Below are 16,940 nucleotides of genomic sequence, written 5' to 3' on the forward strand. Positions count from 1 at the left end.
AGAGCTGCAGCTGCTGGCCTGTGCCGAGCCACAGCAATGCTGGATCCGAGGGCATCTGAAAGCTGTGCCACAGCTCACGGCAACACAAGATCCTTAACTTGCTGATCAAAGGCAGGGATCAAACCTGCGTCTTCACAGACAGCACATCAGGTTTTTAACCGGCTGAGCCGCAATGGGAACCTTGCAGTAAGAGGCCTTATCAGGAACAGATGTTGAATCTTGTTAGGTGCTTTATCTGCATCCATCGAGATGATCGTGTCGTGTGTGTATCGCATCGATTGACCTGTGTGTGAACTATCCTTGTGACCCTGGGATGAATCCCACTTGGTAGCTGGTGTGGCATCTTTTTTATGTGGTGTTGGATTCAGCTTGCTAGTATCTTGTTAAAAGTTCCTGGGCCAGGGATCAAACCCACGCCACAGCTGCAACCTGAGCCACAGCAGTGACGCTGGTTCCCTAAGATGCTGAGCTATCAGGGAATTCCTTCAGAGAGTTGTTTTAATTAGAGATTTTATTTGCCTTCTAGTAATTGGTCTGTTTATTTCTTCTTGATTCACTTTTGGTGAGCTGATTCACTTTTAGTGAGCTGTACATTTCTAGAAAATGTCGTCAAACGAGTTGGTATAGAATTGTTCTTAGTAGTCTCAAAGTTTTTTGTTTCTGCAGAATCAGATATCCTTTTTTTTTTTTTTTTTTTTTTTTTTTTGTCTTTTCGCCTTTTCTAGGGCTGCTCCTGTGGCATATGGAGGTTCCCAGGCTTGGGGTCTAATCGGAACTGTAGCCACCAGCCTATGCCAGTCCCACAGCAACATGGGATCCAAGCCGTGTCTGCAACATACACCACAGCTCACAGCAACGCCGGATCCTTAACCCACTGAGAAAGGCCAGGGATCGAACCCACAATCTCATGGTTCCTAGTCGGATTCATTAACCACTGTGCCACAACAGGAACTCCCAGAATACCTCTCCTTTTTAATTTCCTACTGGTTTCTCTCTCTTCTCCTTGGTGAGTCTGGCAAGAGGTTTGTTGTTAACCTTTCAAAGAACCTGCTCTTAGTTTTACTGACTTTTTCCGTTGTTTTTTAAGTCTCTGTTTTATTTCCTGATATTTATTATTTCCTTCTGCTGACTTCAGCTCTTTCTCTAATTCTTTTTTAGGGTTAGGTTGTTTGATATTTATCTTGTTTTTTGAGGAAGGCCTGTATTGCTATGAACTTCCCTCCAAGAACTGCTTTTGCTGCATCCCATAGATTTTATATGGTTGGTGTTCTGTCATTTGTCAAAATCACACTACATTTTTCAATTTCCTCTTTGATTTCATCATCAACCTGTTGATATTTTAGTGATAGTTAAAAAAAACTGAGTTATTGCCAACACTGGTGTCAAATTATACCAATACACCAAGCGACAGACCAAACATGTAAACTGACGTGAGATGACTTGCTCCTCCTTCAAGGTCAACCTGCTCCTGTCAGCCCAGTCGTACAGGTTACGACGGCAGGGCACCTGGTTGCTTCTCACCTCCCACCATCTCAGGGCCCCAGGCTGACAGCTCCACCCCCAGCCTCTCGAGGTAGCTGTTTCCCTTACGAGACTGATCTGCTCTGGAACAGTGAACTCTTCTTCCTGTATTCTTGTTTGCCTGACTTGTATTTGTTGTTTTCACTTCTCGTCTGTAACCACTGTGGTAAATGAAATGCTGCAGCAGTAGGATGTTGACTGGAGAAATGAGCTTCCTCCTTTGGTAAATCTCCCGAGCAAGACCTTGACATGGTGAATGGCAGTGAGAACATCTCTTGGATGCTGTACTTGGAGGTTTTCCTGACCTTCCGTCCAGGCAGTGAAAGCAGCCCCTTTAATGCACGTCTCTACAGGTTATAACCAAAGAGGACAAGGCAGCCAAACGGAAACAACATAAAAAGAAGCATCAAGTTTTATTTGATAACCCAAACACTCTTTTCCAGTTAAACACACGCACACAGAGTATGTCAGTTAAAGCACAGAATCCGTAAGAAACGCACGTTTAACCAGAAAATCAAGTTAGTGTTATTTTCATGATGTGTCACAGGGGGATCATGACAATCTTGTGTCTATTAGAACGTTGCCGTCCTTGTCTTTAACTCGTACGCGACCAGATGTGTATTTTGTTTCCTGATGACCGTTTGTATATACAGTTTTCACAGTGCCGTCTGGATATTCCCGTCTCTTGAACTGGCTGGTATGTAGTTCTCTCTGGCCATTACTAAACTCTATGACTTTGTTTCCATCTCTGTAAATTTAAAATAGAATTTACTTTCTTTAAAAATAGGAAACACACCAGGAAAGCTCGAGCAGTTCTTCCTTCTCTCCTGTCCCCGCACTACACCTGCTGTGCACATTCTTCCCAGTGTTTCTGCAGCAGGCAGAGTTCCAGGGATGAGAACAGCACTTCTGTGTGCCCTCCAGAGTTTTTTAAATAAATGTTTTCATCACAACAGTCTTAGATGTCTTTAACTTTGCATGTGTTGTGCCTCTTAAAAAACTTTTTTAAAAAAGGGAACTGTATTACAATGTCTTTCAATTTGGACCTTCCTTCTTTCACTAAGTTAAGGCCACCCGAATGCTTGCTCCTCCTCAGGCTGGAGAGGAGCTGTGCTCCTGGGAAGGCACGTGTTCAGAGTGAAGACCCGTCCTGAAGGAGCAGACCCAGCAAGCAGAACGCGGAAAGAGCTGACGCCACACTGACTGCTTGATGGGTGTGGGGGTATTGAAACTGAATCCCAAATAGAGGTATCATGTGCCATTAAAAACACAGGCTGCTTTTTGAGTATTTCTTAAATTACATATGGACACAGTGGCCTTGTGCCACATACGACTGTTAAAGAGCCACTGCCTTGTCAAGTGTGATCCTGGGGGGTCAGCCTCACCTGGGAGCTCTGGAGAAATGCAAAGCAGAGTTCCCGTTGTGGCTCAGTGGTAACAAACCAGACCTGTACCCATGAGGATGCAGGTTCGATCCCTGGCCTTGATCAGTGGGTTAAGGATCCGGCGTTGCCGTGAGCTGTGGTGGGGTTGCAGATGTGGCTTGGACCTTGTGTGGCTGTGGCTCCAGCTCTGATTCTACCCCTAGCCTGGCACCCTCGGTGTGTCGCAGATGCAGCTTCTTTGGGTGGGGCCCAGCAACCTGCACTTGCGCAATCCCGCCAGGTAATTCTGATGGACAGTTAAGTGTGAGAACCACACTGTAAGTGAAAAGTGCCAAAATAATCCTGAGTGTGTTGCATATTTGAAAGCTAAGAGACTAAATCTTAAAAGTTTGTGTCACAAAAAAAAAACATGTAGGAGTCCCCCACAGTAGGTAAAAGCCAACTGCAGGAGTTCCCATCCTGGCGCAGCAGAAACGAATCCGACTAGCCTGTGGATTCAGTCCCTGGCCTTGCTCAGTGGGTTAAGGATCTGGCGTTGCCGTGAGCTGGTGTAGGTCGCAGATGCAGCTTGGACATGGCGTGGCTGTGGCTGTGGTGTAAGCTTGCAGCTGTAGCTGATTAGACCCCTAGCCTGGAAACCGCCATATGCTGTCGCTGTGGCCCTAAAAAGACAGGAAAAAAAAGAATCCAACTGTGATAGCGCAGGTCGGTGCAGAGGTGCAGATTTGGTCCTCAGCCCAGAACAGTGGGTTAAGGATCCGATGTTGCTGCATCTGTGGCTCGGATTCAGTCACTGGCCTAGGAACTTCTATATGCCAAGGTTGTGGCCATTAAGCTCTGTGAGGTGATGACTTTGCAATTCCACAAATCCCGTATCTTTGCTGGACACCTGAAACTGAAGTTATATATATGTCACACATCAATTAAGAACAATTCTGGGAGTTCTCATCGTGGCTTAGTGGTAATGAACCCAATCAGTATCCAAGAGGATGTGGGTTCAATCCCTGGCATTGCTGGGAGCTGTGGCGAAGGTCGCAGACGCGGCTCAGCTCCCACACTGCTGAGGCTGTGGTGTAGGCCGGCAGCTCCGATTCGACCCCTAAGCCTGGGAACTTCCAGGTGGTGCGGCCCTAAAAAAGACAAAAAAAAAAAAGACCAGCCATGAGTTATCCTCAAAGACGGAGCGATGAGTACAGGGAACTTGTCACGTTTTCTTTTTGTTACAGAAAACGTCAGTCACAAGTCAGAATCTTTTGAAAGGCCCCTGACAGGACTCAGTATACGACATACAGGTTTAGTGGATCAGCAGGTAAAGTTTCAGACCGTGTTAAGGGAAAAACACAGTCATGACCATAAGAAGATCCTACATTAAATAAATAGTACTATTGATTTAAATAAATAAATACTTCAAACGGTAGTGTTTTTACTTTGTTTTGGGGCCAAGTTTCTACCACAGAATTCAAGTTACTGGGTATGAGACTGACACACTCCACAAGAGGTGGGCTCAGAGCTGAAAACAGGACTCGGGGTTGACAGACATAAACCAGGGTTTTCATTAAAATGGTGCTTAGAAGATGCTCTTTACTATGGACTGAAAAGGTCTCTCACTTCAAGAAATTTAATAATAAAGAGACCCCTAGTCTGGGAACCTCCATATGCCGCGAGTGTGGCCCTAAAAAAAGCAAAAAAAGAAAAAGAGAAAAACTTAGAGATTGTTGACTCTCTGAATCAACGGTCTCTAAGAACTGGGTCCCAAGCACTTCGGCTGGGACGCGAGAGCCAGAAAATCGGAACAGAGCATCTCAGTTAAACCTGCTTGCGGCCGCCGTGCGCTTCTTGTGCCGCAGTGGCAGGGCCGCTTCCCGCGTGGTGTCTCGGTCACTGCGCTCAGGTCCCCCACACGCCCTCTTCATGCGAACTGCGCTACAGGCTCCCTTGGTCTTGAGGCTAAAGACTGACTAGATAACAGACTCTCTTTATCTCAAACGAGTCCTGAACTCCAGGACGCTGAAAACACATCTCACCTGCTCGCACATTCTGAACCCACTGAACATGCCGAGTGCCTTATGCAAAGGTTTTGGTATTTTTCACCCTCACTTGGTACTGGAAGCTGCAAACTGAAGCCCTAACCCCAACCCCAACCCCAACCGGTTTCCTACCGCTGTGCTCTGACAATGGTGCCGTCTGGGAAAATGCTTTCTTCTTGCCCGTCAGCGAATAAGGTCTTCACAGTCTGGTCGGGAAACGTGATCTCTTTCCTTCCATCCGGGAAATGTCTTTCTGTGTCGAGAGGGGTTCGTCAGTGCTGGGTGTGAGGGAGGGGCTGGACCACGAGAGGGCGGAGCGGGCGCCCACCTGTCTGGCCGGAGGAGAAGTGCAGGACCTCCAGCCCTTGCGGGTAGGTGGTGTGCGTGGTCTGCGCGGCCGCGTAGTAGTAAACCTGCGGGGACACGGCGTCAGCGCGGCTCCCCGCGGGCGCTGCGGGCGGGGGCGGCGCGGGCGGGGGCGGCCACCTACCACTCTCCCGTCGGGCGTGACCTGCTTGACGTCACCGTTGAAGAAGGTGACCGTGACCGTCTTCCCGTCCGCGCTCACGTCCTTTCGAGTCCCGTTGGGAAACGAGATAAGACGGCGCCCGTCTGTATAAACCACCTCCGTCTACGGAAGGTGAGAGCCAGGCTGTCACCAGGAGAACGTCCTCCCGAGGCCTCGCGACAGAAACAGCCCTACCCCTTTACCCGCTTGGAAATGTCTCCATGATGGGGGGTCCCGCGCGGCTCAGCAGGAACGAATCTGCCTGGCACCCACGAGGGCGCGGGTTCGCCCCCTGGCCTCGCTCAGTGGTTGAGGACCCGACGTTGCCGTGCGCGGTGGTGCAGGTCATGGACTCAGCTCAGACCCCGCGTGGCTGTGGCTGTGGTGTAGGCCGGACGCTGCAGCTCTGATTCGACCTCTAGCCTGGGAACCTCCTAAACAGACCAAAAAAAAGGAAAAAATTTTCCAAGATAAAAGGTAAAACATTCCCAAAGGGAGAAACATTAATAAACTCATAATAATCAACTTCACGTATCAACACATCACCATTCTTATGTCACCTATTCCCCCAAAACAAAAACTCTGGTGGTGGTTTTTTGCGTTTTGTCTTTTGGGGTTTTGTGTGTGTGTGTGTGTGTTTTTTAGGGCCTCACCCGTGGCACATGGAAGTTCTCAGGCTAGGGGTCAAATCGGACCTACAGCTGCCAGCCACAGCCACGCCGGATCCTTAACTCACTCAGTGAGGCCAGGGATTGAATCCGTGTCCTTACAGATACTCATTGGGGTTGTTTCAGCTGCGCCACAATGAGAACTCCCCCGGTGGTGGTTTTTTTTAAAGCCACCTGCAGCCATCACTTAACCTGTAAGTTCTTCAACTGCTATACATAATGGAAGGATTTTTAACAAAACCATTATCATCCTAACTGCAATTCCTTCATCAATCAGAACCATCCATATCGTTTTCGATAAATTCAGTTTACCTGAATCAGGATCAAAACAAAGGCCAAAAACAACAGCTGGGTGATAAGTGTCTCTAATCTCAATTTTTTTTTTTTCTTTTTAGGGCTGCACCTGCGGCATATGTAGGTTCCTAGGCAAGGGGTCGAATTGGAGCCACCGTTGCCAGCCTACGCCACAGCCACAGCAACACCAGATCCGAACCGAGTCTGCGACCTACACCACAGCTCACAGCAACAATGGATACTTAACCCACTGAGCAAGGCCAGGGATCGAATCCACATCCTCATGGATACTAGTCAGATTTGTTTTTGAGGTTTTTTTTGCCTTTTTTAAGGCCGCATCCGTGGCATATGGAGGTTCCCAGGCCAGGGGTCGAATTGGAGCTGTAGCTGGCAGCCTACGCCAGAGCCACAGCAACGTGGGATCTGAGCCTTGTCTGTGACCTACACCACAGCTCACGGCAACGCCGGATCCTTAACCCACTGAGCAAGGCCAGGGATCGAACCCTCAACCTCATGGTCCCTAGTTGGATTCATCAACCACTGAGCCACGACGGGAACTCCTCAGATTTGTTTCTGCTGTGCCACAAAGGGAACTCCCCTAATCTCAATTTTAAGTCCTCTCCTTTCACCCTTTTTAATTCAAATTGGTGAAGGGACAGAGTCACTGACCATGTGAAATTTCCCACAGTCTGGATTGGGCTGATTGCTTTCCCGTTAGGGGGTCGCTTAACATGTTCTCATAGCCCCGTTTTTCCTTAAAAAGCCCCATAGCTGGCTCTCAGAGCTGAATCACTCTCTGGATGAGCTGTGGGCCCCGTGCAGCAGCACATCCAGAAATGCGGCGAGTACGAAGCCGCCCCCTGACCTCAGCACTGACTGGTCGCATCATTCGATCCGTCAGCCTTTCACCTAAGGTCTCCGTGGCCACGGATGACGGCTGCCTGGAACCTCTACTTCATTCGATTGTGAATTTTATCATTCCTTTTCTGTTCACTAGCTGGAATTCTTCTAAAAAAGAAAACCATCATCATCAAGAGTTGGTTGCCCTAAAGCAGTCAGTACAGGAGAAGCCTAACAACCTCCTTCTGACGGTTGGTCCTGTCCTGTCCTGTCCCAGGGGGCTCCCAGGGTGAGGCCGTCTGCAAGGACAAGAGACTCTTGGTCTGTCCTACAGGGCATGTAACAAACATGTGAAGCAACTGCAACTTACACTTGGGTCAAAAGCCGGAGTCTGCTATTCGAGAATCCTCCGGACGCATTCCTTCCTCTGCTGCTTCTCTAAACTAGAAATGGCACCTAAACCACACGGAGCCTTTGCAGGCGAGTCCAAAGGTTCAAGCCACGGTTACGTTCAGCCCTATCAACAGCCTTGAAGAGCCATTATTTGAGAATCCACTCTAACCTCTATTTTAACCCACGTTTTATTTTTATAGCATTATCACTGCTTAAAAATAAAAGTTTCACCTTTCCATCAGGATGGCTGATCTCTCCCTGAATTTCTTCTTTTTTCTCTTTTTCATCCGCTTCCATGCTTTCAGGATCTGGAAAGCTCACTGGCTCAGGGGGCTCCCAGGGTGAGGCCGTCTGCAAGGACAAGAGACTCTTGGTCTGTCCTACAGGGCATGTAACAAACATGTGAAGCAACTGCAACTTACACTTGGGTCAAAAGCCGGAGTCTGCTGGTGTCATACAGAAAATGGTTACAGTGTTACGTCGAGAGCCTCCTTTATAAATGGTTTAGAAAATGAAGCCAGTTAACTGGTCAGCTTCAAGCCTGCGTAATCTGTGTGACCAAATGACAACATAGAGAGATGTACCTGTCCCTTCTCCCGACTGCCCAAATCACCAGGCACAGACTTGGATCTTCGAGACGGATCGCCTGTTAGAATACAACTGCCAGAGTTAGTTTTACTCCTTAAGTGAAAGCTTAGAATTTACCCAATTTTATGGTCAAACACTTCCTTACTTCACTCTTCTTTTGTGAATTGCTGTCCTTTACCCATTATTTAAGAAGTCTTGGGGAGTTCCCATCATGGCGCAGCGGAAACGAATCTGACTAGGAACCATGAGGTTGCAGGTTCAATCCCTGGCCTCACGCAGTGGGTTAAGGATCCAGCATTGCCGTGAGCTGTGGTACAGCTTGCAGACGCGGCTTGGATCCCAAGTTGCTGTGGCTGTGGTGTAGGCCAGCAGCTGTAGCTCCAACTTAACCCCCAGCCTGGGAACCTCCATATGCTTCAGAGGCAGCCCTAAAAAGAAAAAAAAAAGAAAAAAAAGATTCATGCACCTCTGTGTTCACTGCAGCAGTATTCACAATAGCCAAGACATGGAAACAACCTAAATGTCCATCAAGAGATGACTGGTTTAAGACGATGTGGTACATATATATACACAACAGACTACTACTCAGCCATAAAAAAGAACAAAATAATGCCATTTGCAGCCACATGGATGGAATTAAAGACTCTCATACTAAGTGCAATCAGTCAGGAAGAGAAAGACAAACACCATAAGGTATCACTTTTTATCTGGAATCTCACACATGGCACAAATGAACCCACCTACAGAACAGAAACAAACTCATGGACATGAAGAACAGACTTGCGGTGGCCGGGGGGGCGGGGCGGGGGACAGACTGGGAGTCTGGGGTTGGTGAACTACTGCGTTTGGACTGGATGAGCGATGAGCTCCTGCTGTGTAGCGCAGGGAACTATATACACTCGCTTGTGATGGAACATGACGGAGAATGACGTGAGAAAAAGAATGTATACACACGTAAGACTGGGTCACTTTACAGCAGAAAGCGACAGAGCTCTGTAATCAACAATAATAAAAGAAGTCAAAATAAAAAAGAGAGGAGTTCCCACTGTGGCTCAGTGCTAACGAACCCGACTAGTAGCCACAGGTTCGATCCCTGGCCTTGCTCAGTGGGTTAAGGATCTGGCATTGCTCAGAGCTGTGGTGCAGGTCACAGACATGGCTCAGCTCCCGAGTTGCTGTGGCTGTGGTGTAGGCCAGCGGCTGCAACTCCAATTCAACCCCTATTCTGGGAACTTCCATATGCTGCGGGTGTGGCCCCAAAAAGCAAAAAAATTTAACAATAAAAAATAAATTCATTTCACACTCAGTGGTCAAGATTTTAAAATCTGAGCAGATCAAGTCTCCGCAAGCAGAATGCGGACACTCTGCTGAGGGTGAAGAAAGCAACCGGCACAAGAGTTCTGCGAAGGGCAAACCCAAGGTGGCACCAACATGATGCAACCCACATTCTCCTCCTGCCAAGTGTGCTGGAGACTCGTGACTGGGCTTATTCTGCGACCATCTGGGGCCATTGGAATGGCATCAACAGGAAAACTTCCCTGTGGCAAATACACATGGAGCTGCACAGCAAGAGCTCACAGCTGGGAATGAGGGCGAGAGGGCGCGGGGCAAGGACGAGGTCAAGTGCACGGATGGAGCAGGAAGCACCACGCTGCTCTCGGGACAGGACGCGGGAAAGAAGGAACCATCAGACGGGGCTGCTGGCCGCTTGCGAGCTCAGCGGCAGCAGGATGCACCCGGTTCAGTGATGAATACCGTGTGTGCTCAAGGTGGCTGTAAAGCTTCCTTCTTGAAATTCCTGAAATATTTTATAAAAAGATCATGCAACTATCTTACCTGGTGTTGGCAGATAATTCTTTCTGTGTTTTTCTACCTGGGTTCCCAAAGAAATCTGACTCTTCTGAGGTCGAACTGATGAATTCTACAGTGTGAGGAAAATGTGAATATAAAATTAGTGCTGGTTTACATATGGACACAGAGAATGCAGTGAACAAACCTCAGCTCGCGGTGGGAATCTTTAAGTGTGTTCATTTAAGCTGTTTTCACCTGTCACTAGGGGCCGAGTCAACAAACAGAGGCTGTCTTCCAGGAGTGAAGTGCACGTGCACACACACACACTCACACACACAGCCTGTCTTCTAGGCGCGAACTGCACACGCACACATGCCACCCCTGGCACAACACACAGCGTAAAACAAACCGCTTTCTAGGAGAGTTACCAGGGCGGCCAGAAGTGGGGAGGAACTCAGGCACAGCAGCCAAGGCCCTCCATCACCTTCCCACGGACACCACTCTGGGCCTGGAGCCACACGCTCCCGCAGAAGACTGCTCACCACTGTCCCAGCGGGGCGCACAGACGCGCCGCCCCCGCCCCAGCCCCAGCCCGGGTACAGAGGGCGGAGGCGCCCTCACTCCCCTCACCTTTCTCTCCTCCCACCACCCCGCCCAGGGACTCCTGTCCTGGACGCCACCTGCTGGGACACCCGTGACCCAGTCCCTTCCACCTCACTGGGCAAACCCTAGAACTAGCCGTTATCAACAGGTGCAACTGTTGAGAACGGCAAACACCTCCCTCGCAAAGCATTTAAATCCAGAATGTGGGGAGCTCTACAAAAATTAAAAATCACACAAAAAGCCAGTGCCGTTTAAGAAAATGCCAAAATACTAGGGGCAAGAAGCCACGATTTCTGCGATTACCTTCAAATGGTTCAGCAAAACACATGTACACACACGGCAAACCCAACACTGGCCGGAGCTGCAGCGTGTTCCGGTGTTGGTCACGCTGTTCTCCCGCTTCTCTCGTGGGGGGGCTCCAGCACAGTGTTTAACGGGGGCCCCGGCTGCCGACCACCGCCACCCGTCCCTCCAGCTCGCCCCTCTAAGGCCCCACCGCCAAGGACGCTTCCAGCCACAGGTCCTACAATTCACTGATCCATCTTTTCCGAGTCCCCCCAAACCTAGGCCCTTCCTGCGCAACTGAACTGGTTCACGGCAGTCCTGCCCGCGTCCTGGCACTCTGTGGTGCCCACCCGGATGGGCACGCCGTTTCCAAAATACAACTGCCCCTGCTCCGCCCCCAGAGCAGAAGGAGAGAAGTAACAGGAGCAATCCTCACTTGAAAGCCGCGCTCTCTGACCTCCAGGGCCCCCGGCGGCCCCGGCGGCCTAGCGCATCTCGCCCCGCGCTCCCCCTCCTCAAACCGCCCCCAGCTCCCGCCGCCCTCACTCAGCTGCCAGCCGGCGCCCCGTTCCCTGAGCAGGAGCAACATCAGAAGCACCTTCCCACCAACAGGCCACCCCCAGACCGCCTCTCAGCAGGCAGGAGCACTCCACACCGAGTGCAGCGCACCGAGTACAGGCAGCAGGACTCGCCCCGCACTGGATGCCGGCCCCTCCTGCGGCTGCACCAGCTCCCCACCTCCTGCTGCACCGTACGTGCCTCCCTACGGAGTCCATCCGAGCAACACACCCGTGTTCATGTCCCCATCTCAGAACAAGAGCTGCGACCCCCCTGCCCTACATTTACCGCCAACGCCTCCGCCGGGCCCTGCTGCTTGTCTGGGCCCGTCTCCCGCCGCTGCCAGGCTCCCACCGGCGCCTTCGGTCCTCAGCTTCCTCCGCGGCACCTCTGGCACCAGCGGCCTCGCCGCGTTCCTCCGTGGCGCACAGGACGCGGCCCCCGGGCCACTCTTCAGGCGCTTCACTCGCCTCACCCCCGCCCCACCCGCCCCCAGCCCCCGGGACCAAGCGTGAGCTCCCGCCTGACCTTCCCTGGCACGTGCACAAGCCCACCTCCTGTCCGCAGGCCCAGCGCGCCCCTTCTCCCGGCTACGCTTCTAGTACCCACAGCTCCGGGCAACCTGGCCTCCTCCGTGGCAGCGCGTGAGAACCAGAAGCTCAACGGGGCGAACAGCCGCCTCTCCCTGGAAGCCGTCCCTGAGCCCTGGCGGCGTCGCACCCACGGCCCCTCCTCAGCAAACCTCGGCCCCTGCCCCCCGCCCCTCCCGCCCCGCCGGCCCGAGCGCCCCGTCTAGGGTCTGAACGGCACAGCGGTCCCCAAGGGGCGTCCCCACTGCGCCCCGTCCGTCTTGGGGCTACGGCAGAGAGGGAGGCGGCCGCCCCTCCTCGAGAGGGAGATTTAACTACGCGGCAGAACCCCCCTTGTCCGAGGGGCAGCCGAGCCCTTTCAGGGCTGCCGCCTCTGCCCCTCCTCCTCGGAACGACGTGGCCACTCCGTGCCCCTGTCCCCGCCGGCGCCGGCACCAACACTGCCGGCTCGCGAGGGCGCGGCCCGGCTGCTTCGCGGGCAACACCAGCCCCTGCCCGGCGCAGCAGTGGCCGAGACCAGGGCCCCGGTGCTCAGCCTCCGCAGGGGACGCCGCTGAGCCCGCCCCGGGGCTGAGCAAACCTCGCTCTCCCGCGGCTCTGAGGACCGTGCGTCCCCTTCCGCTGCCAGGGTTCCTGCGGTGTGAGCCACGCTCCGCGAGAGGCTCCTCAGGGCAGAGGCCGTGCCTCGAGACCTGACGACGGCAGCCGCAAGCTGCGCCCCCCACCCCACCTCCGATCCGCCCCGCTCCGCTCCCCTCGACTCCGCCTGAGGCCTCGGGGGTCCCTGGCCCGGCTGCTCGTCCCCACCTCACGCTGGCCCACCGCGCCCTCTCCAGCAGTCACTCGGGGGCCCCTCTCTCAGCAGGGCCTGGCCTGACATCCTGCACAAAGCGGCAGCACCCCCGCCCCAAGGGGGCCGCTTCCGTGCCCCCCGCCCCCCCATCACCAGGCAGGCACCACCCGCGGCCTCGCTGGTCCTTCTCCCACCCCTGGAGTGACTGACGATCCCAGGGCCTCACAGGAGGGCATGTGGATGAATGAAAAAACAAATGCTTGACTGAAAAGGATCATACGCAAAACAAACAAACAAAACCTCTGCCTAAACTTGCCCTCTTTTAACAGAGTATCTGCCTGTTGTGCTTAATTCCTTGTAAGAAGCATAAAAACGAATTCGAAAACCACCTGCACAGCAACATGGACAAAGAGTTTAACTGTGATAAGAGAGACCTAACATGAAATTACCACTGGAGCCGCTTTAACAGCTACGGTTCCCTGCTGGAAGGACACTGCCAGGGCCCCAGCACCACCCACCTCCAGAACTTTCCATCCTGCAGACAGAAGCCCTCCTCTCTGAGCAGTAACTCACCCTTCTCCTCGCGCCCCCAGCTGAAGGCCACCCTTCCCTTCTGTCTCTGTAAACCTGACCCCCTGAGTAGCTGGCGTCTCCCAGCATGACCAAACCTACCACGGACTCATCCTTTTTCGGGGCGCTCACGGAGTGACCCAGCCTGGTGCTGCTCTCAGCGGCTTCGGCCCTCTTCCAGGCATCCAGGCGGAATCTCTCCATCACTTTCACCTCCTCCCGGAGGTCTGTGTTCTCTCTGACCAGCATTTCTATCTGGCTTCGGAGGCGGCCTTGTGTTTGGCACCATTTTGCTTCCTTTCTTTTCAAATCTTCCTGTAAATCTGCTATCTGCTGCTTCAAAGCCTCTCAAAAAAAAAAAAAAAAAAAAAAAAAAGGCATTACTACAATTAAAACAAAGCAACAGAAGAAGCAGGACACATCAATGAAACAGAGTCACTAGCCCAGCACAGACGGCAAGGCAGGGAAGGCTGAGCCAGTCACACCCCAGGAACCCGGGGCTTCTCAGGAAAAGGAGTGGGGCCCAGGCTCGCGGCTCACCTCACAGGTCAACGACGTTAACTCGAGCAGCAGGAGAGGGGCAGACCTACCTGGGGTTGGAGCAGTGACACTGCCGTGAGGTATTATTTGAAAGAGAAGGAGATAAATGGAGTTACCTAGTGAAAAAAACACTAAGAGGAATCCACGCCTACTCCAAGGAAGAGCAGAGGAAACAGGAATTCAAGACTCAAGTGAGAACCGGCCCCTGCGACGGGGTCCATCTGGAATCCCGGAGGAGAACCGGGTCCAGGAACAGTTGTTTCAGACGGACTGAATGATGGACGTGAAGATGCTCCTGGAAACATCTGGAAGCTATGTGCAACTGTACAAACAGAATCACCGGCCCCCACCTGGGTCCAGAGATGGGGCGACTGAGAGCTGAGCAAAGGACACACAGAGCGGGCCTTCTGTGCCACCAAGAAACCACTCGGACCCGAGCCTGAAGGCAGCGGGGAGGCCTCGGCACAGTCAACAAAGTCGCGCAAGCCACAGAGGGAGAAGCGGTGCTCACAGGACCCTTCCTGGAGTCGTACTGTCCCCGACAGACTCTGGAGCTGGGGGAGGTCAAAGCTCGGATCCCACTTCTGTGCCGTGAAAGCACTTGAAACAAGGCCGTTACCTCCCTGAACCTCCACCTCTGACTCATAAAGCCGCGGAGTACAGGAGTTCCCGCTGGGGCACAGTGGGCTAAGGGTACAGCATCATGGCGCAGGTGACAGGTACAGCTCAGGAACCTCCACGTGCTGCAGGTGCAGCCAAAGGAGACAAAGAATAAAAAACAAAGTATCTGCTGTCATGTACTGCTAAGGTCCTGGAACACAGACGACAAAACACAGATGACAACGGGATTCTGTGAGGAGGTGACGGGCCGGAGAAGAGAAGCAGAGCAGGGGCAGAGGGCGTGGGCAGAGGCTGCTGTGGTCCCCTGCATGCAGACCTGACCGGGCGGGGGACACGCGACGCGGCTGTCTAGAGACAGAGCTCTGCCAGGAGCAGCAGCAAACGCACCAGGAAGGAAGGTACCCGGCTCAGCCGCACGGGAGCAAGAGGCCAGCAGGCCAGGGAGGGCCGGCGACAACAGATAAGGGCCAAAGGACACAGGACGAGGCCGCCGAGGGGACAGGGCTCTCACTGCAAGAAAAAGGCGGAGTCGCAGAAGGGCTGTCAGCTGAGGACAGACCCGACTTCCTTCGGGAAGGCTCCGCGGCCGATGTGTGGATCAAAGCCGTGGGAGGAGGGAGAACCCGGCGGCCCGTCGCCTCGGGCGTGGAAACTCGAGTGTGGGCAGCCGGGCAGCAGGACAGAGGGAACAGAGGACTCGGGGTTTCCGGTCTGGGGACAGGGGCGGGGAGTCAGCAGACGGTGTCGGGAGGTGCCGGGCACACAGGCTCTCGGCCGGGAGCCTTCGGCACCTGGAGCCTCACCTGAGCCACGATGCCAGAGGAGCTCGAGGCCGGACGGACCCGCCTCCCTGCGGGAAAAGCACGACAGGGAGAAGGGGCAGGGGGACCCCAGGTGCGGGTGGAGCTCAGCAGGGGCGCTTCAGGGCGCGGGTGGACGGGAGCTCAACACTCCCGAGGCGTCTGCTGCCAACCAACAAAGAAACAAAGAGGGGCTAGCTGGCGGGGCCGAGAGGGACTGGAAGCAGCAGCAGTGTGGACACGAGGGCAGGCCTCCCAGAGAGGACCCGCGCTGGGCAGAGCCTGGGCGGCGGGCGGCCCCAGGGGGCGCCCTTCTCAGCCCTGCGGGGAGTGAGGCTCGGGGCGGAAGCGGCCCAGGCCCGCTTGGGCTCCGCGCTCCCTGTCCAAAGAGCCTGCGCCCTGCGCCACTTCGCCCTCAGCAGGATCACGGGCAGGGACACGGACACGAGGTTGGCGGGCATCGTCAGGGTGGCAGCCTTGCCAAACAAAGTACGATGATGGCTTGAGAAAAGGGCGCGGAGACTACCCTCAAAGCAGGGGCTTACAGGGACTGACTCCGGGGTTTAAGGCCTAAGAGGGCGACCGGAACGTCCTCACGGGAGCACAGGTGACCGGGGTCGGAGGGACGGAGCGACCGTGGGAGTGTGGCTGGTCACAGAGGGCTCGGAACCGGGGTTTCCCAAAACCGCCAGAGTTTGCAGGGACTGGGGGTGGGGGGAGGCTGTCCGCTCGTAAAGCTGCGGGAAACATCGTCAAAATAAGCTCATTAATAAGCAGGTTTTCACTGTGACCGATAAGCAGCAAAAGAAAGGCTGCTGTCAGAGAAAATACACAAATGCGGGCGGGGGCGCCTGTGGTGTCCTGGGCGGCAGGGCCCCCCCCCCCGCCCCCGCCGCTCCCCCAGGGAAGGCAGTAGGGGCCGGGAGGGCCGGGGAAGGCGGAACGGAGCGCAAGCTCAGAGGCTGGGATGAACGGCCAGGTCGGACAGGAAGAGCTGCGGGGAGAGAAGGGCCAGGAGGAGAGGCTCAGCGCCGACCCACCGTCTGATGGCTTTGAGCGACGTGGCCAGATTGCTGGCCTGAGGGAAGGGGCAGCGTCGCAAGGAAAGGCCGAATCCAGGGACAGGACAGTGACGCCCGAGACGCCCGCAGAGCCTCGCAGGCACCTGCAGTGGGAGGAAGCCGACCCCCAGGCCTGCAGCCCAGCAGAGATCTAACCCAACATGCGTGGGTAAGAGGACAAGAAGCCTCATCGTGTGAAAACTGGACTAAAGTGACACGAGGAGGACACAGGTCAACATGAGCTCGACCTCAGACGCAGGCACAGACCTTCCCCGCCCTGCCACCGCCACCACCAGCACCAAGGGTGGGGCAGGGCCGCCAGCCCGGCCAGGCCTCAGGCGGAGGCGAACGCAAGAGGAAGGCAGGGGCCGGGGGCGGCTGCTCTCAGATCGGGGGTGGCTTTGAGGAAAGAAGCCGACCGCCAGGTAGTCTGTGAAGGCATCCGCTGGTACAAAGCAGCAACACCTCTGACAATTCCAAGGCAATGGCAGGGCTAAACGCCGA

At 54.0% G+C, this 16,940-nt stretch overlaps 1 protein-coding gene across 6 annotated transcripts in view; it reads right to left on the reverse strand.

Annotated features, from left to right (window-relative positions):
• Window positions 1,916-16,940, reverse strand: part of CENPJ (centromere protein J) — a 68,261-nt gene continuing 53,236 nt past the window's right edge. For 3 of the 6 annotated variants that reach the window (XM_021065412.1, XM_021065415.1, XM_021065413.1), the window contains exons 10-17: window positions 13,517-13,759; window positions 10,061-10,145; window positions 8,221-8,282; window positions 7,868-7,987; window positions 5,424-5,564; window positions 5,262-5,346; window positions 5,066-5,186; window positions 1,919-2,269 (exon numbers count right to left, since the gene is read on the reverse strand). In XM_021065412.1, the coding sequence (XP_020921071.1) occupies window positions 2,074-2,269; window positions 5,066-5,186; window positions 5,262-5,346; window positions 5,424-5,564; window positions 7,868-7,987; window positions 8,221-8,282; window positions 10,061-10,145; window positions 13,517-13,759 (1,053 nt within the window). In that variant the 3' untranslated portion in view covers window positions 1,919-2,073. Of the gene's footprint in view, window positions 3,802-5,065; window positions 5,187-5,261; window positions 5,347-5,423; window positions 5,565-7,867; window positions 7,988-8,220; window positions 8,283-10,060; window positions 10,146-13,516; window positions 13,760-16,940 lie in introns of all 6 variants that reach the window. The other 3 variants (XM_021065416.1, XM_021065417.1, XM_021065414.1) reach the window with 3 other exon arrangements.

The sequence above is a fragment of the Sus scrofa genome, chromosome 11 (genome assembly GCF_000003025.6).
Source record: "Sus scrofa isolate TJ Tabasco breed Duroc chromosome 11, Sscrofa11.1, whole genome shotgun sequence".
Classification (NCBI taxonomy): Eukaryota; Metazoa; Chordata; class Mammalia; order Artiodactyla; family Suidae; genus Sus; species Sus scrofa.